At 39.3% G+C, this 24,014-nt stretch overlaps 1 protein-coding gene across 3 annotated transcripts in view; it reads right to left on the minus strand.

Annotated features, from left to right (window-relative positions):
• Positions 1 to 24,014, minus strand: part of LOC100881458 (uncharacterized) — a 374,378-nt gene that overhangs the window by 247,223 nt on the left and 103,141 nt on the right. For all 3 annotated transcript variants that reach the window (XM_012280661.2, XM_012280663.2, XM_012280662.2), the window contains one exon: positions 6,137 to 6,226. In XM_012280661.2, coding sequence (XP_012136051.1) covers positions 6,137 to 6,226 — 90 coding nt within the window. The remainder of the gene's footprint in view (positions 1 to 6,136; positions 6,227 to 24,014) is intronic.

Here is a 24,014-nt window from a genome sequence, read left to right on the forward strand (position 1 = left end):
TCCTTCGTATACTTTTAGAAGGGAAAGTGTGATAATGTTGAGGTCAAATTAAGATCTGCAATGATGATTCTTTAGACCTAATTGTGGACGAAATAATTCTTCTCTAAATTGAATTGATTTGGTACAATTTGCATGCTAATAGGTACTTATTTTAAGTTGATTATATTAAATTATATTGAATTATATTATCACTATACATGTTATAATTCAGGCTTAAAGGCTGTGAATATTAAGTGAGTCACAACAGAAAATAACATTAATACTTAATATATACTGCCCCTGCTTTTTAATTTTAAAGATTCCCGTATAATTTCTCGTACTAATTGCATAATATTTAAGCGCTTTCTGTATCTACTATACATATAATATATCTTGGTAACTAAGGGGTGCAATATCTGGCGATCTCAAATGAAGATACCGAGACGCCACGTAAGAAAGTACGCATCCGATATGCAAAAGATAATGAGACTCCAACATGTACTTATACTCACACTCTCTATGTAATATGCATAAATATGTATGAACCGAAATTTCTTGGTTTCTTTCAAAAAATTCCGAAGTCTTACATTTTCAGATCACCAGAGTAGAGAGAAACGTTAGGTGCCCGCTCTGTTCGATACCTGTTTATTCAAACGCCGAAGTCATTAAATCACTCGAATCCGGCAATATATTCAAACATCGGGATATCTCTAACGAGCCTGTCTATATCGTCGGGCTCGTATCGGGCAGAAAAATCCGACAAGCAATCAAACGACGAAAGATTCCATGGCTAGCAATGGCAGGGGGCGACGTGGCAGCAGCCAAGCACGATAGCCACGATGGAATCCACGACTATCGGAAGCGATCGCGAAATCTTCGGGCAATAATTCAGCCCCTGGCCCCTCGGCACGTCCCGTCCAGCCCGTTCGACAACGATGTTCTCGTAGACTTCGGGGAGAAGAGCACGCTGCCGTCGCCGCATCGTTGAACAGTTAATGCTCGCATAATACGTGCACGGCACAACGTCCGGAACCAGGGGGACGGGTATTGTTGCTAGTTTAGGTACCGTTATTTTCTTGCAGTTGACAGAAATTCCTTAAAGTACAAAGGTGAGCTGCTATCGACGAATCTACCGAGTTTCACGGAAAAACCGCGGATGTTGACCCCTCACGAACTTACCCGTCTGCAACGTGCTCATGATTTCAATTGCATACAGCTTCCCTAGGTGCTTGCGATAAAAATTCGATCGCATTGTTTATACTCGAGACGGCAGATAATTCCAGCTGTTCATGGTGCTTCGAATACAATTAGAATCTTACTGGTATAAGGCTAAGCTGGGAGATGAATTTACTGTGCTTGGGGAGGGCTCTACTAGGGAAGATGGAGGAGGTACTCGTTGATTTCGTCTTTTCATTTTTTAGTGTGGAGATTTGGTTTGGAATGAATGAAAAGAGCAGTTTATTAGCATTGATCTCAGAATTCAGTTACAATGAAAACTCAAGTCTCTCTTATCACATAAGTATACCACGAATATGGCACATTATATAACAAAGGAATACAAATCTTAAATAGCTGTCTACCCCCTGACATCAGCTTCGACAAACACCGATCAGCATCAGAGAGCTCGAATCGCGTAAAAAAAGAAAGCGAAAGGTTCCCGCGGTCTAAATTTCCCAGACGCGTCTAATTACCAGACGGCGCAGGCGGAAAGGAATTAAAACGTAAACGTCAAACACGAGGATAGGTAAGAAGAGAGCAATGTATCTCTGCTGGGCCGCGAACTCTTTACACACAATTACGTGTAGCAGGTGAACCGAGAGAGAGAAATATCACGTCGTGGACCGTGGTGGATAGAAGGTACGGTTACCGGTACCCGCGGTAATATCGCATCTCGAACAGCCGCCAGAGAAGAGGATGGTCGAGATTAGTTCCGATTGCTTGTGCGCCGCGGAGTTATAGAAGGGTTGCCCGCCTAAGCCAGCCATCGATCCCGGCTACCGGCTTCTGCCCGTTAATGAGTCATGTTTAATTGGCGTGGGAAGCTCGTGGCTACGTCCACCTAACGGAATTGAACTGTACCCGATGCAACAGTGCTGGCTGCTACGTAAATATACCAGCTGTCCGCCATCGATTGACCTTATATGTGTCCGGACAACCGATGGCAAATATAGAAAATCCTAATGAGCCTGCAATTCGTAACAGATTAGTGAGTGATATATTAGGTGCCGGAAAAAGTTACTCTCGATTTATTCCAGGATATTCGAGTTATCTGAACTAGTAATCTCAACGAGTAATCTGAACGAGGAATCTCTAGGAGTCGGAACGAGTAATTACTGTATTCGTAAAATTAGGAAGGATATTTCTACAAGATACTAGAAAATACATGAGATTAAAGATCCTAAATCCTCAAGTGTCCAAATTCAAAAATTTCTAAATTATTAATTCTCCAAATCTTTAACTGCCAAAATCGTTAAATTTCCACATGGTGTAGTCAACAAATCCTAATTTCCCAGACTATCAAATCTCCTAATCCTCACATCCACAAATCCTTAAAGCTCCAAATCCTCATGTCTCAAATTCCTATAATTCAAACCTTCATGTCCCAAATTTCTATATTCTAAATCGTCATACCCCAAATCTTCATTACCCAAATTCCTATATCCCAAATCCTCATACTCAAATTCTCATGTACCAAATTCCCATACCCCAAATCTTCTAATTCCCCAAACTCCCTAAATTCCAAATCCACTAATCCACAAATCCTCAAGCCCCAAATCCTAAATCCCAAAAATGCCCAAGTCACAAACCACCACATCACAAAAATCTCCAAATTCCCAATTTCCCCACCCCACTCGCCTTTCATCTCTACAAATCCAAAATGTCGATAAGAATCTCTCAGCGTCTGATCACAGTCCACACCATGGTTGCAACTGGCCGTGATCCGATCGACGGGCGTTTCATCTGCCCATCGCATCCCTGCTTTTCGCATTGCGAAATAAAGGTAAAGAGGACAAAGAACGTATTGTTCCCCGGCGAATATTCACAGCCGACTCGGATGATGGGCATACAAGCGATTCGTAGGACTTATTCACGGGTACGTGGCGCCACCCACAGGGTCGGGCTGTGTGATGGGTGTGACTCGTGTTGGTATTCGCGATACATATTACTACGTGGCACGGTAACGCAGAGAATACGAGAACCGCCTATCGCAAAAGGCAGACTCTCTTCTCGGGGGCTACGTCCGTCTAACCTAACCGGTGGCTCGTAAATGCACACCGAGTCGTGATTAGACTGGAGACAATGCTTGGTGGCGCGCGTTGCAAGCTTATTGTGCGTTTTTTAGCGCGTTCGACCGATGTCGTTTATTTGCATACCGGTGTAGTTAGGCCTGGCCTGACAGCAGCCTCTAGGAACTCGTGCGTAACAGTAATCCTTTGAAATGGCCTGTCTGACGCGTACCATCTGCCGCGCGCGACAACGCTTCTGCTCCGTGCCCGTTGTCGTTGCCATATACCGTGAATGCAGCGCGTTAAATCGTTGCCGTCTGAGAAATCGCGATTTGATGGTGAATGCCTCGCTGTCGTCAGTCTGTTGCCGTAAAACTGCGGATTCTTTCGGAAAGCGGTTTCAGCCATGTCGGGAATATGAGCTTCGACCGCATCATTCGCATCTTGGAATTTGTTCAATTATTGGGACAATTGGGCTCCTTCGAACAACTAATTTTTGTGTCAGTGTGGAACACCATATGTAACTGAGAGCTTGAAAAATGTTAACCGAGAGCTAACTTCAAAAGGCTGTGACTGGGTGAGGATAACCAAGGTGCCTTTGAATTTGGCTACTTTTCTTTATGAGTTGCTTTCTTGGTAGCAATAAACTTGTCTAAATATGAAGTTTGAAATATATATATTTAATGAAAAAGATGTTTTGAGTTGAAAAGCAAAATTTCTCCCAAAGAAGCAAACATTATCGACAAGTTAATTCTCCCTACATGTCCATAATTTTGCATATTTCCCTAACTGTCCACAAGCGTTAAATCTTCCAGAAATCCAGTTTCAAAACGGCGTTCGAGTTTTGCAGAGTGAAGCTTCAACAACCTGAATCGTACCAGAGAAGAAAATAACGTCTACCAATGAAATAGTCGCAAGAAAGTGTCAAGGTATCCCATGGTCAGGTTCATTGGCGTAGCCGAGATCCTTGTACGATCACATAGCTAAATCGACACCTCGAGTCGGTGCTAATCGCCTTTCCGCGTGTGACGTGCCGACATGTCGTGGTTCTTGCTAACAACCCTGACGGTCCCTATTAGTATCCCCATATATATAGACACATCTATACATATATATAAATGTATACGGGAACACTGACTCGTTCGCATAGTCGGCTGGCATCACGATTCGGGTGCCATCACGTACCGCATGGAATCGAGCGAGTTTCCATTCGCGGCCAATCGACACGAGCATCCATTCGGATCGATATCGATCGCTGATCGTGATCGCAAGCCGTAAACAAATGGAGATACCCTTGCAAATAGACGCGTCGGTCGAATGAAAAAATAGAATAGACACTTTGTGGATCGGTTTCAATGAAATGCAATTTGAACTCTCGTGAGGGAAAATTGATGTTTCGTATGGAGAACATCTTGGAATGCTTGGAAATCTTTCTTAAACGAGATGTCTGTTTTTTATAGAAGAAATTGTCTATTCTGTTCATTGAATAGAAATTCTTAATTTTATTGCGCTGTTTAGTTACGGTTTTATTTTGCAGGACATAAATTGTATTATCTCTAAAAATCTCTATACCTCCAGAGAACCATTTTAATCAATCGATGTCAACTAACGAAGCGTATTAATCAAAAGAATATCGATGGTCTTACATCATTTAATATTACGCCGTTACAATTCGCATATTTATAAAGAGCATCGATATTCTTCGAGCACATCTTAAGACACGTGTAAGATTCAATTTTTCAATGTACCAACCGCAAGTATGTTATTTCTTATCTTTCGATTAATAATTCATCACTGTATTAGTACTGAATTCGAAATTCTTAGTTTCACGATTTCCAGAAAGATTACAGGTTATTCAGCTTCTACCGTGACAAGCTTGAAACGATCGAGCAATATTATTAAAGCTGCAGACCCTTCTTACCGAGCCAATACCAGACGGAACGTAAACCGGTCTTTAATGTATAGACCAATTAGATTTGTAACCCAGAACTCAAACTCAAATCGACCGTTTATCAGATCACTGTTCTGTCAATCAACCTGCTCGAGTCATCGTACTCCACCCTAAGCTCTAACTGTCACCTATCAGTCTAATATACTTATGTATGTAGATAAACATTGTACGCAAATTGTGCTTTGTTCACATGCAGAACGTTTCTGTTTTTGTTTATCGATATGTCGTAACCTGTAAGTGATCGACTCAAAACTGATTTGAATATTTGATTGATTTGACTGATTTTGCACTTAAAATTTTGTTAAGCGAAAAAGTATATCTAACTTCCATAAGTTTTAGATGTGAACGAGTAAGGTAAAATCTCATTAAAAACACTGTTCAAACTTGGAAAAGACGCATGAGGTTATACTAAGTAATTACAAGTTTTAGTTTTGGTTTACGAAATTTTGTATTAAAAATAATTTTATGAATAACGATCCATGTTCTACGAGAGCAAACTAGTTACGAATGGTGAAGTAATAATTAAACAAAAATCTTGATCGATAATAATTCTCTGTGTATATTACTTACATTAAATTTGTAATCGAATATCTCTTTAAGAATTATCAACATTAAATGCACACTCATTTTTTAAATAAAAATAAAGTGAGAAAATAAACAAGTAAATAGTGAAACATTTTGAAAAAAATATAACAAATATTTCAACGAATATTTTTAAATTATTTTAAAGTAAAACTTCTGAAATTTTGTGACAAAATGTGAAATCAGAAAATTTGAAATTTTAAAAAAGCAACAGTGTCAAAAATCAAGAAAGACCAATTTGACTAATCTAATGCAATTAATTTGCATGACGATAATTTTGAAAATAGAATCCTTAAAGAGGTTAACCCTTTAAATGGAACAACCCTGCGAATCGTGTCTGATTCACCCGTAGAAGAATAGTAGAGGTGCATAATAGATAGGAGAAAAAGTGACGTACCTCCCTAGACGTTGGTGCCCCCAGGAAGCAGGGGCTGTCCGGGCGGCGGGGCGCGCTGGCCCACCGCTTGCTCGAGAGCTCGCTCTCATCCTGAAACAATAAACGTGACCTGTAATTAGACAAGACGAAGGTAAAGGCGATAGACGGTCAGTCTTGATGAGCGCTATTATAGCAATCGTAATGAACCCCTTGGAAACCAAATTGCTGTTCGCAGAAAATTAGCGAGAAAACAATGGGCGGGATGTAACCGGTGAATTTGCACTAGGCTATTCACGAAAACTCAGGGATCCATTTCGATTCTACTAACTCGATATTTTAATGGATGACAATTATAGTGATATACGTTCAATAGTTTAATATATTGATTCGCGAATGTGAAGACTGGAATTGCTTGACATGAAGGCATATGGATGGGGAGGTTATATATTTGGGAATCTGGGAATTATCAAGGTTGGCAATTTGAGGATCTAGGAATTTTGGGATGAGGTATTTAAGAATTTAGGGATTGCTTAGTTTAGTAATTTGGGGATCTAGAAATTTTGGAGTGGGGAGATTAAATATTCGCGAATCTAGAAATTTGAAAATATTTGAATTTGGAAATTTGGAAATCTAAAAATTGTGGGATTGATAGATTATAGATTTAGCAACGTAGAAATTTGCAAACGATACTTTCGAATTTCAAAATTTGTGAATATGAAAATTTGCAAAAAGCAAAAATCATAGGTTTATCTTACATTTCAACTTCACATTTCTATCGCCCATTTTCAACTTTTTTTCCACATAAACTCCTCTATTGATCACTTACACCCTGTATAATTCGTGAAACGATTTACGTTGATACCGCAGCGCGATGCGATCTAAATTATTCGCGCGCAATGCATCTACCACCATTTCTTGGCGACCATTTCTTTTGTTTCGCTCGAAATGACTGTTGTAATTGATCCATTATATCGCCCCCGGTGTTCCCCGACAGCTCGTACGAGTGTTGGCTTAATCGTGTCGCAAAATGCGATTCCACGAGCTGTTTGCAGTCGCATCGATTCGCGTCGGCGCCGCCGGAAAATTGCGTTCGATTCCGTGAGTGCGTGTTTATTCGTCCGGGCCACACAACGCGAGCCACGCCAGCTCGACGACCAACCAGAGGAGGAAAAAATCGCAGAATATCGCGGTCGTAAAACGACACGGGTTATATGTTGCAATTTTTATGCTCGCGCTTATCAGAGAAGGCGCAGCGAAAGCTGAAAATTTACATGCGAATAAACGCGATGCAGTGTCGATCTAACGGTCTATGTTTATGGCACTTCGAACCATTCGAATTTGATGTTTTAATGGAAAACTGACTGTAAATGTTAATCAGTCAGATTTTATATATGTTGTGCTTCTTTTTAGTCCATGTAGGGCCACATTGGTTTTGAAGGTACCTATTGTTTTTAATATGGGTAATGGTGGTTGGAAAAGCAAGGTTTATTTATTTTTTATTTATAAATTTTGACGAGACTCGATCTATTGGATCTTATAAATAATTCAGATAGATTGGTTAAATATATATATTTTTATTTATTTGTTAATTATGATAACCGAAAATACTGTCATATGGTTCGTACTTTTGGAATACATTTTATTGAAAACTTTCTTGAGCTATTATGAGCTATTGAGCTAATAATGTTGCTAAGTAACTTAAGAAGTCTAAAGGACTAACTCTTTGTATATTAGATAATATATATTACTTTTCAGTAAAATAATGCAAGTATTTTTTTAAGCAGATATTTTTTAAAATGTCTAAAAAAAAGAACTACAAGTAGAAATCATAGTAATATGAGAATCAATCAGTTACTTTACGTGAAACTTGATGTATCAACTACCTATAAAATTCAGTGATATGAATTCTTTGTAACAGAACTTGTGTATCGAATAATTATATAATGTATGTTCATCATATGAAATGAATGTTATTCTACATTTTCGAATACTATTTGTTCGCTCGTTACATGATAGCCCGCGTGTATCGTTACAATTTCCAATCAGTGATCCTGACTGACGAGATAAAAGTAAACGCCTCTTTCCCGTAAGATATTGCAGTCTTATGTAAGCAAAGGCTCCATTAATTATATAGTGATATAGAAGAGTATATCGTTTCATTAATAAAAGCATACATTTCGGAGCATATACTTACATCTCTCGTAACAGTAATGTCTCAATACGACAAACCGTAAAATATTGTCACGTGTCGCAACCGCAATAAAGTCTAGCAAGGAACCGCCTTCTTCGCGATCATTTCGATATCGCTCAATTAATGAGCATTATCTTCGATACGAGGCGTCAAGTTTACGAGCACCTCGCGCGATTACGAACCGATTCCTTCTGACGATCGTAAAATTAAAGAGAAACGATCCGGAGGTGTAGTTAACAGGGTGAAAATCCATTGCGAACGTTCCACGAGGTTTTACCATGTTCAGACCGGACCGTTGTGTTATTATTCTCGTGTTATTATCATATATTGCATTATTACGCAGTCAGTTGCAACAGTTGCCGATGTTACGTTTACTTTCGCTAGATTTCTCCTATTTCCCGTAATACGTCGAGATTGCGGCTGAAATTGAATCGGCTTCTTTGGACACGAAACCCCAGCGTTAACGAGACCAACTGTTTCTCCAAACTCATCGATTACGAAGTCGAAAGAGTTTCGGCTTTAGAGGGAAAACTCTTCTCTCTGGCTTATATTACATCGCATAATATATTTATCGCAATAGTATATTTATTGTACCGCGTTGTGCAAATAAAACTCATATTTTATATTTCATATTATTTTATGTGGCACATCTGCAACGAAGGGTTAATCCGTTTGTCACTTAAATAATCTTTAAACCTGTTTTTCTCGAGAACACTAAAACTGCATTAAACGGTCGGATCCTCGACATCTCGAGGCTAATAACCGAACCAGACATTTACGATTTTTTGAATCGCGAGAGACACGAACGCGAGTTCGTAGCCACGCGAACTCGTCGGTTTCGCAACGATAAAATAATTCTACGAGCTACAAAGCTGCAGCGCGATGAAGTCGCTGCGATCGGTAAGTTGCTCGCGCGAGAGGGCGCGATTAAATGCAAATGAGAGCCCCATAAAAATAGCGCCTTCAACAGGAAAATTCCTAATTAACGAGCGGTGAAACGGCTCACGGACGAGCTGCCTCTTAATTATCAGAGAACGTGGATGCCCGATCTACATTTATGAACGCGGGCATAAACGCGAGCCGATCGGATCGGCACGGTAGTAGTACTACACGGTACGGAGGCGTGCACGCACTCTTCGGCCCTGCCTTCCTATCGTTCCCACGCCGTCTTTATCTTCGCTAATGGATTACGGAGCTTTCAAAAGCTCGCTCTGGTAAAAGTCTTCCGCGACCGTTTCGAACGGTTAATCCGTTTGGTGCATCGCGTTACGTTGCGGCCCGGCCATAAATTAGAAAACTTTCGACCGTAAAAACAACGCGGTGGGAAATGATTTGCAACATCGTGGTAGACTTACTCGAGCGAAACCGTCGATTTCGTTGGATGAACATACATTTGTAAATTTGGAAATTTATTAATTCAGTTTTTATGTTTGTACGTTTGTAAATGTTCGGTTATTGGATTTAAAATTTTTCAAGTATCTGAATTTTTGAATTGTGATGTTTCGATCAAATTTAATGAGTGATCTCCCTCGTTAGACATCTCCTAGGGAAACCAGATTTGACGTCGACTGTACGTTCCGTCTCCTCCGCGACAGCGATGCGGCCGGGCTTCAGAATAATGTATGAAATCATCGACGAATGCGAGCGCGTCCGCTTGCGCCCATTCTCCATATGCAGCCTGTGGCTGTAAGGAGGTGAAACGCTTACGCAACACGGGGCATTAGCGGAATATTTATAACGTTAATCGTCGAACCGGGCTGATTACGCGCCCGTTGCACGTTGCGATCGAAAGGACGATCCCCGTTAATCCGATCTCGCCCCCAATCTTCGCACGTTCCTTCCAACCGACGATTTGATAATATTCCGTGGCTCGACCCGCGATCGTGTCAGATCGCTTGTCCGAATATGTACCCTTCTCGTTTGCTCGGAAATTAACTTAATACTTTATCGTAACTGTCAATCCACTGTCGAATATCGATGGGAATTATCTGTTAAATGGGTGACTAATCTGGTCGAGGTGAAGATGAGAAGTTTATTCGCCCGTTGTGATACCGTGAGTACAAATTTCAGGAATTTAGGAAATTCAGAACCTTGATATACCAAAATGAAATTTCAAACATAAAAATTCAAGTCAACATAGTTCAAGCAATACCTACGATTGAAAACCGTAAATTATAATAAATAACCCGAAATGAAAAAATATACTATCATAAACCCAATGATTAATCTAACGTGTGCTTCCGTACTATTCTCCTACACCTGTTCAAAAGCAATGAAAAACGATTTACGTGTGACAGACGTAGAACTCCCAATAAGAAGCTCTTTAATGTTCCAGCCTCTAAATGCTAGGATTTATACCGGATACTAGTAATATCCCGAACAGAAATATGGAATGCAAGAGGCTACCGTGCAGCAACGCTCGGGTCATTCAATGAAGGAAAACAATGGAGGGCTTGATTTATAGGGGTATTACCGACAACCCACGTACATGCTTAGATCTACATATTATACCAATATTCTCGATGTTTACTGGCCAAGCATTACCGCTATCCGCGCATACGATGTGATTCATGTGAGTCTTCTTGCTACATCTTCCGCAACAGACTGCTACGTTGTCCCGCAGAAACATTCAAGATTTTAAGGAATTTCGTGGCGGTAGCTTCAATGAAAATAATTCTTGACCGCTTTGCGTATGATGTGCCATAGCGTGGCAAATTTTAGATAATTTTTATTATTTCAAAATAATATTGTTTACGCGATATGACGATAGTTTGCGAAATGCTGCTATTTGGACATTTGAAGATGGAAATTTGGAAATTTGGGGAATTTTTAGATTTGGGGCTTGAGATTGTAGGTACTGAAATTTTGAATTTGGGGATGTTGGATTTGGGATTTGGAATTTGGAGGTTTTAGGATCTAGGGATGGGAGAATTTGGAAATGTGGAAATGGAAAATTTGGTCAATGTGGAATTTTGGAATTTGAGGAGTTAAATTTTAGGAAATTGTTGACCTTGGAAAGTTGGAGATTTGAATTTGTGGAATTTAGAACTTCAGGTATAAGGATTCAGGTCTTAGGGGAATTAGGTATTTAGAGATGTATGTAGGGATTTGGCACATTATGTGAAAATTTGCAACATTTAGAGATGTGGAAATTTGAGATATGAGCATTTGTGAAGTTAGTAGGTATTATACCATCTAAATATAAAAAATTGAAAATTGTATGCATCTGAAAACTAGCAAATTGTCAAGCACAGACGTGGGAATTTGTAAGTGAAATATTACCGTATATCAGAAATATCAGTAATTCGAGTAAATAGCCAAGTGTAAGTTTGATCGCAAGACGTTGCGATAAATTTTCACATATCGTTCGCGAATGGAGGTAATGTCCCGCATCCGGTTACGGTATAAAGACAAGATAATAAGTCATACGCGAAAGAAAAAGATGAACGGCACACACGACGGGGAAACCATAAACATTGTGGCAGTGCATCGGCACGTTGCATCGAACCGTTGAGTCATTGGCAGAACGGGTCGCTCGTAAAAGGGAGAAAAAAGAACGGAAGTGAAGCAGGTCCTTGGGACGTAAATCACAGGATGCGGTAAACACACTAAGGAGGATATAATGATGACATATATCATCGTACTAATAGTAGGACCGCGATACGATCACGCTGGGCGATGGTCGCTAAGAAATGGCCAGAAACTGCCCCCCAACTGCGACCGACCGACCGACCATTTCGTACGCTTATAATCGGTCGGCTCGCCCGGATAATTGCATTCGTTAAAACAACTCGAAGTAACTATACTTTTTGTCCTCTATCTTATGTCGTTTCTTACCTAATCGTTCACGTAGAATTTGTTCACAAATATAATTCGTTGAGCATAACTTGATCTACACCCTAATGACCTGATGATCTGATATGGCCTTTAAAAATCAGAAAGTTAAAGAAACATTTTTTCAAAGTAAGTGTGAATGTTTAAATCATGTGAGTTACAGCTTTTGTTATTAATATAAATTAATAGATATTTGACAATAAAATTGTGTTTGAATTTTATTTTGTTCTACTTGCTTGTATCTTGTTCATATGTATTTAGTGTCAATTATAGTAAGTAAGTTTTGTTCATATGTGCTAAGTAATTGTTATAAGTAAGTAAGTATCAATTATAGTAAGTAAGTCTTGTTCATACGTATTAAGTATTAATTGTAATAAGTAAGTCTTAATCATATGTATTAAATATAAATTGTAGTAAATAATTATATCAATTGTATTAGTTCAAGAGTACTCGTTATTACTCTTCAAACACCCTATACATTAAAAAACAAGAGTACTAAAATGAAATCGTCGATCCGTTGCAAAGTGTACGTGCATCGCGAATCATATTCGACATTAACACATCATTTTCAGCGTAAAGTAGCATCATAAAGAGCAATATAGAAGCGAGAGAAAGGAGGTGAAGTTAGAAAAAAATCAGCATATGCAAACTCGCGGTTATCTTGGAGGAATCTGAGGGTGTTGCGTACATCTGGGCTCGTTCGTTTTACGCTCGTTTCGAGCACGAGCACCGTGGAAGAGGACGAACAAGTAATTAGCGACGCTCGAGCAAAGAGCACGCGTGCCGGGGCAACTTAATTACGAATTTCGAAACGCGAAGCTCGCGAGCCGTGGCGAAGGAAAAGGTAATTAATTTGGGGAAAAAAACGTCTCGTCGTGCACTCGACTACTTAACACGTTACTACTACGACTAGGAAATTGAAAAGTAACTAGTCTCGAATAAAATACGCTGTTGATTGCATTCGCAAGATACCCTCTACTCTAATTGCAATGATTTGTTAATGATAATAAAAGAACAAATATTAGGTGTAAAAGAAGGAATTCTTTAAAAGACTAGTTCTGTCAAAAAATAATTTTGGAAATTAAAAAATTTGGAATTTTTACCTTTTCCAAAACTAAAAAATTTTCTTGAAATACAAAAAACAAAAATGAATGATTCTGAGCTATATTTCCGAGTATCACAGCATGCCGATCGATACAAGCGGCTTTTAATTTCCCCGGCGAAACAGTTCCCGCATTTTTTCATCCGCAGCCCCCGGTGAAAGTCTCAGTCTCCTATTTGCCAGCACGAAAGCGAGGGAGAGTAACCACGAAGCCGACAGGTCGACAGAACCTCTTCTCCGCAAATCTTTGCGCCTGCACGTAACGCAAATCATGCGGCAGAAGTGTGGCACGTGTTGTCAGCGTTACTACCAGATCGTATGTGTAATGGAAGCTGCCTAGCCCGATTACACAACGACGGGATTCCTGTTTAAATATGAAAGCTGTCAGTCCCTACTCCATATTCCCTCCTCTGTTCGTTATAATTAATAGTAATTGCCAGTCTCTTTCTCGTTCTATTTATTGCATCCGTTATGACGGCTGATTAGCACGCACGTCTTCGCAAATGAAGCAACTCGTATTTTATGGTTTTGAATTAAGAACTACATTTCCGCGAATTAAAGATTACTTATTCACATTACACGTGCACGTGAGCGCGCTTCTGACCAACGCTATTTACCGAGGTTTAAATGAAGATAAACGTTTGTAGATTAATTTAAAAGTTTAATTTAAGCTTTCTGGTGCGGCACAACAACGAAACAGCGCGACTTGGTTAAACGATAATTTAACTGTTTATTGCACGATTTTATGAAAGTTGAAAAGCAAAAACCATGTTTCAGCTTCTGCGATAACGGTATAAAAATAAAGTTGCATATCCATTTACTTTTGTGTAAAAGAATTATTTAAAATTAAACAATAAATTGTTAGCTATAGTAAAGAATTGTGAAAGTTTGAAGAAAATCATTGTGTACATAAAATTCTGTCCAAACTGTAATAGATAGAAAATATGGCTGATTTTCATCATACTGAAAGAAGACACCTTTATAGAAGATATCAAATATTTTTGATAACTTTATTCATAACAAAATGTACCATTTATGTTCACTAAAGTTTCATGCATATTCATACTCAGTTATAAACATATCTTAACACAACAGAATGTAACAAAGGGTTGAATACTTTACTAAGTAAACTGTTTAGACCTTAAACATTACACAAGAAAACAGAAAATAATATAAAATCTCGAATAATTGTATTAACGTTATCTAATTTAAATATTTGCAGAGGGATAACGAAGGATAAAAAATAAACAGTATATTCTGCGTGTGTGGCGTGTAGAGGTCGTCGACCTGTTCGTAGGAAAGGTTTTCTCGTGTACTTTTCGTAAGTTCGACGACGAGGTGTAGGAGCGAATGCCAATCGATGTAGAATCGCACGAGCGAGAGCGATCGCGGCGGATCATGCAAGTAGAACACGGCACGTGTTGTCAGACCCAGTGTGTACGTGACCGTAGGTGTGTTAAGCTGCACGAGTTTCCTTCGATTACACCAGCGGAACGTGCTCGAAATGAATGTTAAAATCACGATCGAGTTCGTGTTAAATGCGAACGGATCGTAACTCGATCATTCGATATCGCATCCTCGAGATTGCTCATCGGGAGAGTGAGACATCGTTTGCTTTGTCTATTGGTAATCTTGAGTAATACACTTTCAAACGCTGCAAAAATCTACCTTCTTCATTTTCGAACATCGGTCATTTATGCTTTTAATTTTAATAGTTCACTTTAAAAATATGCGACACATCACAGATTGATTTATTAATTGTGTAATAGTTATATAATACGACCGGCAAGTCGTATATCACGAAATAATAAACCGATCGGAATTTTCCCAGTAGTATAACTAAATATTATCGTGGACTTCCCATAAAGGAGAATGACCCGTAAGAGTGGCGCAATTATATGAATAACGATTGGTTCCGCCAAATCAAATAATCGTTCGATTTTATTCGCCATCAACTAAAATCAATATTCCCCATAATCGAGTATAATATTAGTTTAATCCCTTTTTACGACGTCATTCACGCACAGTTTTGGGATTTCACGATCGTCGGAGCATTGCCGTACCCCGAATCATTCGTTGACGAAAGCGGCATACTAAAGTTCGAGACTCGTTACGGTTTGCCATAACAGCGTTTTAACTTTCGTTCGGTGAACGAAGAAAGGAGGCGATACGATCGCGATGATCGTACATAAAGATCACTGGCGCCATTCCGTTGATGCGAAGACGAAACCATACGGGATATTTTAGCGGATGCCCGGGTAATCACAATGTACTCCTCGTAATTTATTACTAATATTGGCTATTAACGTCGTTCAGAATTTCCAACGCTTTCCTCGATCGTTCAATACCGCATTTTACCGGTGCATTGCGTAAGATCTCCTTTTTTATTTATCTTTCTCACGTTTCTCCTGTACTTACATTATAATTACAGACTACGTGAAGGTATTTGTAAGTTTTACTATTTGTAGCTACTATACATTTCTCTTTAAGGTACACTCTTCTTCTCTATAACGCTCTTCTTTAAGGTCTGGAAACTCTTTGATAAGAGGATTTTATAAGGAAAAGACGATGTATGCATTATCTGGGCAATGTACTGAAGATACCTGACTATTACCATTTTAATTCAGGATGAATTAACTTCTTGGTTGTGTTTTATCTCACCACATTAAGTCTCCTATTAAGAAGAATATCTATAGCCCATAAAATGATATGAATCTTTAATAATAATATTTGTATATCAAAGTTCAAAAAGCTGTCTAGATTGAAAAATTGAGATATGCAAAAGTAGCGTACTGCAAAGAGTTGTCCAAGGTTCTGATAGGTCCTGCCTAAGAGCTAGTAAGAGTTTAAGAATTAGTAAGAATCTATAATAAAAATGGTGGATCCGAATTAGGGTAATCAGGGTAAGCTTGAAAAGAGGCAATTTATAGAGGACGAGTACGCATCGAGAACACTCCCGCGTCGCAAGGCTTACGGGAACCCATAAAACAATGCACACCCACCGCGACGCGTTGGTGTAACAATGTCTTGGCGCCACAAAGGTACAATGATATATCTGTGAGCCGAGGTCGGTTACTTAAACTTCATTGAAACCGCGAACAACAATGACTTTCTCCGCGAATCGAAAGGAGGAAGTCAAGCCGTTACAACTATTCGCAGTGTGCTCGTGACGCTTCTGTAGCATCGAATCGAGCCGAGAAAAATCAATTATTTATTTCGCGCAGACTAAACAGAACCTGGCGGTCGTGCGATGGTGAAAGGATGAGACTCGAACGATTCTTTTCCTAGGGGATGACTTTCGATCGATGAAAATGCCGATCTCGGTAGATCGAGACCCATAAAATCGACGACTCGCCCAGGTTCCGCGAGCTCTCTGATGCATATAGTATTTATTAAGAAGGTTACCGATGTACCCACCGCAACGAGGATAGTTTAATGGCTTCATATAAGCTTTGATTTATACCGTACTCCCCGTTTCCTTATTTCCTTCGTTCGCTCGCTTCGTCGATCGCGAACGCTCAATTTTGTAATTCGATCTCGAACGTTAGAGATTAACCCTTTACTATCGATGCATTTACATACTCGATGACTCGAATTACGACTGGCGTTCAGGCAACTACTGAATTCAGTTCCTTCAGGGGGAATCTTGACCAAAATCGCTCTTTAAGGAGACTGTTACTAATCTAACGGGTGTAGCTAAAATATTGTATTTCATTATTAATCACTGTTTCTCTCAATACTTAATAATTATGATTGAACCAAATCATCATGTATCTATAATTATACACCTTGCTAAAACCTTATATATCACATATCTGTTGTTTCGTCTATATTCAAAAATGATTGATCGAGTTGTTAATTTAATCACTGATCATCTACAAGTATACTCTAGATACGCAGGGTTATAAAAATATAAGTTGCGGAATGTTAAAATAGACTACAATTAATGAAATTAAATATTTTTCTAAAAAGAACAGAAACCATTATAGAATCATTTTCACAACACATAAATTGTATAAAAGGAGTTAACCAATTGAAGAATCGAGACGTGCAGTAACCGATCAGACATCGATCGAGTTGTCATTGGTCGGAGCGTCTGAGCCCTCGAGCCCTGAGAAGGTAACGCAAGGTACCGTGGCACGAGCCTACTCACGTTACGACACGCGGCCGGTAGGCTTGATAATTTATTATTGCTGAAGAAATGGAAGCCGCCGATCTATTAGCACGTTCGACAATAACAGCACCGGCCGTAAGTAACCTAAGTGGTTAAGTAACGTCAATGCGGCTTACCAACCGCCTACGCGAGCTTCTTGCAGGTATACCTCCTTGTCCGTGTGGTTGCTCGCGTTCGTCCAGTACGACCGATATCGATCGCGACGACACACAGGCATATGTGTAGGTACCGGGACATCAGAGCAAAGAAAAACATAAAATATAAATTCCGGGAATACTCGTCAAGTGTATTTTCCTGCATTTATGTACTCGATTGATGTATGTTTTCTGCGATTCACTTATCCTGGACATTAAACCCCAAAATTGACTCTTTGAGGTACTGAGTTAATTAACTTTAGATACCCGAGTAAGGTACAAATACTTAAGAGAAAGGTCTTAAGATACTTAAGATAGAAAAAGTAAAAATAAGACATTAGATATTAAGATGTAGCACGTAGGTGTACGTTAGCCACATCTTGTACATCAGCACAAGATAAACATCGTAACATCGTGTTTATCTTAAAGCTACATTTACCTTAGGACAACATTGTGACATATTTGAAATAGTACAAAAATCAACATGGTATCAGCGACATAGCCATATACAGTGAATATAAACAGATAAGTCGAAAATGCATATGCCTCCAGATATTGGATCTTCAAAGTAGCAAATAAGCAGTTTAAAAGAAAGTAGAACCCGTCGCAACGTTGTGCAGTCGGTCTACATTGTACTTTTATGGAAACTGGTCCTCTGCACACACGTAGACACGTATCACCATACGCATACATCATACACGTCAGCTGAAAAATCAAGCTAATTCAAGTAGAAAGACTCCGAACGCAGATGTACGTTTAGGGAGTCTTAAGATTATTCATTTATGTGCATCGTTCCGCCGGTACAAACGCGGCCGCTACCGTCTGATCTACGTAGACTGGTCGACGTGGTTTCCGAGCATTTACGTGATTGTCATACCGCCTCTTCTCCCCGTTGGAAGTCTGAAACGTGGCCAAGTAACTAGCATGGTACCCGCTTCTCTTTTCTCTCTCGTAAACGGTAGGAAGATGGGCGACCACTTATCCCGAGCATATTACTCGGCTTAATGCGGTATTAGCACATTTAAGTGCGGTGATGAAAACTATGAATATAGACCTCCTTTGGATTAGATGTACAGGTGAAAGTTTTCTGATTTTCAAAATTCTAAACTTCAGTTTTCGAGTGTTGAGATTTATAAATTTTCAAGGTTTCAAATATTCAAGTTCTGAAATCTGTAAAGTCACAAATTTCTAAGTCCTCAAATTCCATGAACCCAAATTTCACGAAATATGTCCCTAAATTCTTATGTTTCTAAATCCCTGGAACCCTGAATTCCTATGTCCCTTTTGTATATTTCTAAATTTCTACGTTGTCAAGTTTCCAAGTTCTCACATTTCAAGATCTACAAATGCCTACGTCTCCAGCTTTCCAAGTCCCCAAATTTCAAGATCCACAAATCCTAGATTCACAAATACTCAAATCCCCAAGTTCATAGAACCCTAAATTTCAAAATTCTCAAATTAATATACTATCAAACTCCTATCCATATCCATAAATCCCCAAATCCTTATATCTTCAAATTCCTACCTCCTCAATTTTTACACAGCTCATTCAACCCCTACTAGTGTTATCCATGTTAGACCTGGAATACTACAGTGATACGTGTCCATAATGATTTCTATCGTGCATTAAGTGGTGTACATGAAAATAACAAAGCAAAAGAACGCAAGCTTCTGGAAAAAGACCGATGAACGGTACAGCGCAAGTACATTAAGAATTTCAAAGCAAAGTCGTCGGGCATCGCGCGAACGGCGAGCTACTTATTTGGTCGGCGCAAGAAATAAAGAAAAAAAGTCGAGCGTGCATCGAATACCACGAACGGTGCCAGCATGCGTTGACCAGCTCACGATGCACGCGTGTATTTATCCGGTGCAGAGATCGAATCCTATCGGTCGGTTGAGGCGGTTAAGGCCAAGGTAATTGCATTGTACGCGGTTGTTCTTTCAAACGCCAATCACCGGCGACAAAACGTTCGTCGCGCCGAGGCGAATCGCATTTGCGGCCTGGACGGCGCCGCTGTTAAAGCCGCGGTTCTCCATCTCGCCGCATACGATTCTACTCTTCTCGTTCTTGACGTTCGTCTCTCCGTTCGAACGTGAGATCTGGCCCCGCGACATCTGCGATTCTGTCTTCGGAACTATGTACACTCGGATGCAACATAGGACTTTCGATAACGATACACATGCAAACACAAGTCTTTCATTTTCTATTTCTCGTATTACCAACTTTGTAAATGTTCAACTTTTGTAAAATTATTAATATTGATTTTAATTTTTAAGCTTTCAAGTATTTTAATTCTTTATGCTTTAAACTTATGAATTTTTGAATTATAGGATTTCAAAATTTCCAAAACTTAAGATTGAATTGAATGTTCAGTCTCTTAGAATTACAAGACTTCAAGGCCTCCTAACTTCACAATCCTCAAATCTGAAACTTCAGAATCTCCACATCTATAAGTTCCAAAGTCTCAAATTCTCAAGTTTCCAAATGTTAAAATTCCTCAAATCCTCAAATTCCATGTCTTCAAATCTCAAGTCCCTAAATCTCCAAATTCTTAAATCTCAAAATCGCTAACCTCTCAAATACCTATATCCCTAAATCCCCAAATCTCCAAATCCGCCAATCCCTAAATCTTCAGATCCCCAAAATCACCTAATCTCCACACCCCAAGTCTCCAAATCCTTAAACCTCAAAATCACTAATTTTTCAAATACCTATATCCCAAAATCCCCAAATTTCCAAATCTGCCAATTCCTAAATATTCAGATCCCAAAAATCACCTAATCCTCAAATCCCCAAATCTCCAAATTCTTAACACCTCTCCAACTCTACAAATCGGTAAATATCGGCAAGTAGTACGCCATATTTTCCCTAGAGAAGACTGATTTGCCGCTGACTGTACATGTCTGTCCGTCCCCAACGAGAAATCCTCGTCTGCATACGCGTTCCGTGTAAATCTCTCGAGAGAGCCAGCCGATGCTCGCACAATGAATAAAAATGAACGATTTACGCGTCAATAAAGTATCGTCAAGTTTTATTTAACCTAGTAACATTACGATTTCACTTTGGAAAAGTTCCATGGCAACTAAATTTTTGTGTACACTTTTGCGTTTGCATTAGAAGAAAAAATACCAAAATTGTACGCGTTCAAAAAGAATGTTATTTGAAAGTCACGAAAGTCTTCGCCAATATTATTTTAGCTTCATTTTAGCCAACTCTTCATATTAGGCAATGAAGGTCGTGAGTGAAATATTTTGTACAAAGAATGTCATGTATACTTTCCTTGAGAGAGTAACAGTATTCAAATTATACAACTCTGAGGAGGTACCAACTACATAAAAAGCAAGAATAGCAGTTTCAAATTAAAGGTAAACAGTTTGCATGGAAGTTGCACGAGCGTACCTGTGTATACAAAATTTCATCACTCACTATAAATTTAGCGACGGTCCATCGCCGTTGTCAAGTATAATACACCTCGAACGAATCGAAAAGAAAAGGAATTCCTGTAAAAGTCTTAAACGTGAACTTTTCGATTCACGAGTGTCGTCTACGTAAATCTTTTCGACATCCACTCGAGTACCAAAGGAACGAACATTTTCACCACTGACTTTCGACCAACTTTCACGAGCCACCATTTACAAACTCCTTAAAATTTATTTCTACAGTATAATCTCAGAGACAAACAAAAAATTACCGTCAAAAGAATGGTAATCTGAATTGCGCATCGTTACATATAGTACGCTCAATGGAAGATTTGTCTTTCGGAACACGATGGTAGAATCGCAAAAACATCCCGTATAATCGAGAAACTTTGTATTGGGACACTTCCATGTGTGCTATAGGGACGTAACGACTACCCTTTTTGTCTATTTCTTTGCTGAACCCTTAACGAAGCGTGAGATCGCATCTCGTTAAAAGGTCGCAGGTCATCCTCTTCCTACTCCCTTCCATTGGCGTAACTAGGATTTTTGCCTACGAAAGGTTTCACAGAATTTGAAAATTGGACTTATGAAAATTTGGGGATAGGCGTTTAGAAATTTGGAGATCTCGAAATTGACTAATTTGCATATACAAATTTTAGAAATTTGGAACTTAAAAGATTTGAGAATTTACGCTTTTAGAAATTTAGGTATTTGGGAACTCGAAATGTAAAAATTTGGAAATTCAGATATTCGAAAATTTGAGAATTCTGGGTGTTGGAAATTTAGAGATTCTGAAATAGGTAAATTGGAGATTTGAAAATTTAAGGACTTGAAAACTGCCAATTTGGAAATTTCAGAATTTGAAAATCTGACAATTTAACAATATAGAAACTTGAAAACTGAAAGACTTGAGACTTTGCTACCTTGAAAATTTGCAACCTTTATCCTACAAAATTTAGAATATTCAGGCCCCGATCCCTACGCCAATGTGCTTCCCTTCGCGCCGATTACACAATCCCAAATAAAAACCAAATATCTTAGACGCAATATACAATTCAGTATCCCCAGAAATCTGTTTGGAATTTGCCAGCTGGTTCCAAAATTTGTCGGCGAGTAACATCAGAAGCAAGGAAACTTGACGATCGAGGGGTATCATTTTTCGCAGAAGCAGTAAGCGTAATTTCTCTTTTCAAGCGATAGCACCGATAAAGACACGGTTGAGCCTTTTAAGGCGCATTTCATGCCCATACCACGGGATCATCCGGATCCGAGAGCGTGGGTGTTATTGCCTTTAATGCCGAATCAACGCTCGTAAAGGGGTACCCTCGCGTCACGATCCCATGTCGTTTATTACCCGAAAGTGGCGGGTCGGTTCTCGTAATCATCGAATACATTCAATTTTTCGTAACGTCACACCGACAATTATTACGAATCTAATTAGCCAGGTCTACATGGGACAGCTGACCTCCCGTTAACCTCGTCGGGTTAAAGTTATAAAATTTGACGATATTTCGTCGCATTATCGATGTTGATTGAATTCGACCCTCTCTGATGATATCTACCGTTAACCGACCTGACCTAACCTAACCTCACATACCTTTAAGTCTTGCATTACTTTTTGGTTGTCCGCTGTTTAGGACAAAATTCTGTGTTAATTGAAAACAAACATTCATCTGCATTTTGGTACTACTATGATACTACCTACTCGTTTAGTATGAGACACGAAAATGAGACGAGTTCAGACTTTCATTTCATATTATACATATGTGTGATGTGAGTATACCGTAGTTACATATGACACGTTCCACATTTGTCAACAAATAAGGATTTCAATATTGCTAAAACTTTGTTAAGATCATATACAAAAATTATATGACAAAATACTGAAAAGAGTTCATCGATCAAAAATGTCCACATTTTGACAAATCCGATCTGAATCATTTTTCAGCGCCAGATAGAATTCAACGCCAGTCTCTAGAATTAAATTGATTATTTGGGATATCGCGTTAAAAAGATAAGAAGACTAAAACAGAATTTAAATAATATTAATTTTGTTCCAAACGAAAAAATTCATGCAATCCTCGCAAGGGTTAACACCCGTATCGTTTATTCGCTCGTTGATCAGGTTTACACCTTCGAAAACACAGCAAAACGGAAGCAAGCAGCGAGAATGCGTCTAGGATCATCCATCTTCATTGCTTACAAACGAGGGCCGCCAATGAGCCGTTTGTCGTTTTATTCGAACGGTCGCGGTACTCTGAAGTCTCGTATCGCAAACAGCGCGATTTAGACCGGTCGCCGGTCCTTCTTACGCGCGATTTTCAAGTCAACCACTTAAACGAGATTTAGTGCTATTAGGGTAGACAAGTCACTCGAAGAAATAACTCTCTTTCTCTTTCTCTACCTGTGCGCCGCGAATGGCATCCTGATAAACGTTCGGCTTCGCTATCCGGCTGGTTCGAACGAGTAATTAAATTGATTGACCGTTCGCGACGAGCTTCGAAGTTGCTGAGTATCCGGCGAGAAGTCCGGGGATATCTTACGGGGACACAAAAGGCTCGAGAGCTTAATGCCGCCATTACCGATGCTGATGAGTCCCCTTCGTTACGAGACAACCCGTAAATCTTTTGCCAACCGAGACTCCCTTGTCTCTTTCCTTCGATTTCTGTCTTTTCTTTCTTCCTTTCGCGCCACGTTTCCCTCTTTTGTCCGGGTAGACACCGGAGCTAGCTCACAATAGAAACTACTGTCTTGTTGTTCCATCTCTGGATTGCTTTTCACTCCGATCGTAAAATCATTGACAGCCTTGCGCAGGGACGGGCGTAGGAATTTTGCTGCCACGTGCAATTTTACCCAGACGAAAGCAACTCTCCAATTTGCAAAATTAATCAACTACATCCTTAAATTCTTGAATTTATAAACTACTAGGTTTAATTTATAAACTATTTCAAATTTTCAAATTTCCAAAATTAACATTTGCGAGTTTTGAAAAGAAAAATGACGCACCACTAACAATTCTACAATGAATAATAAAAATTCTAGTG

This window comes from Megachile rotundata, chromosome 1, assembly GCF_050947335.1.
Source record: "Megachile rotundata isolate GNS110a chromosome 1, iyMegRotu1, whole genome shotgun sequence".
Classification (NCBI taxonomy): domain Eukaryota; kingdom Metazoa; phylum Arthropoda; class Insecta; order Hymenoptera; family Megachilidae; genus Megachile; species Megachile rotundata.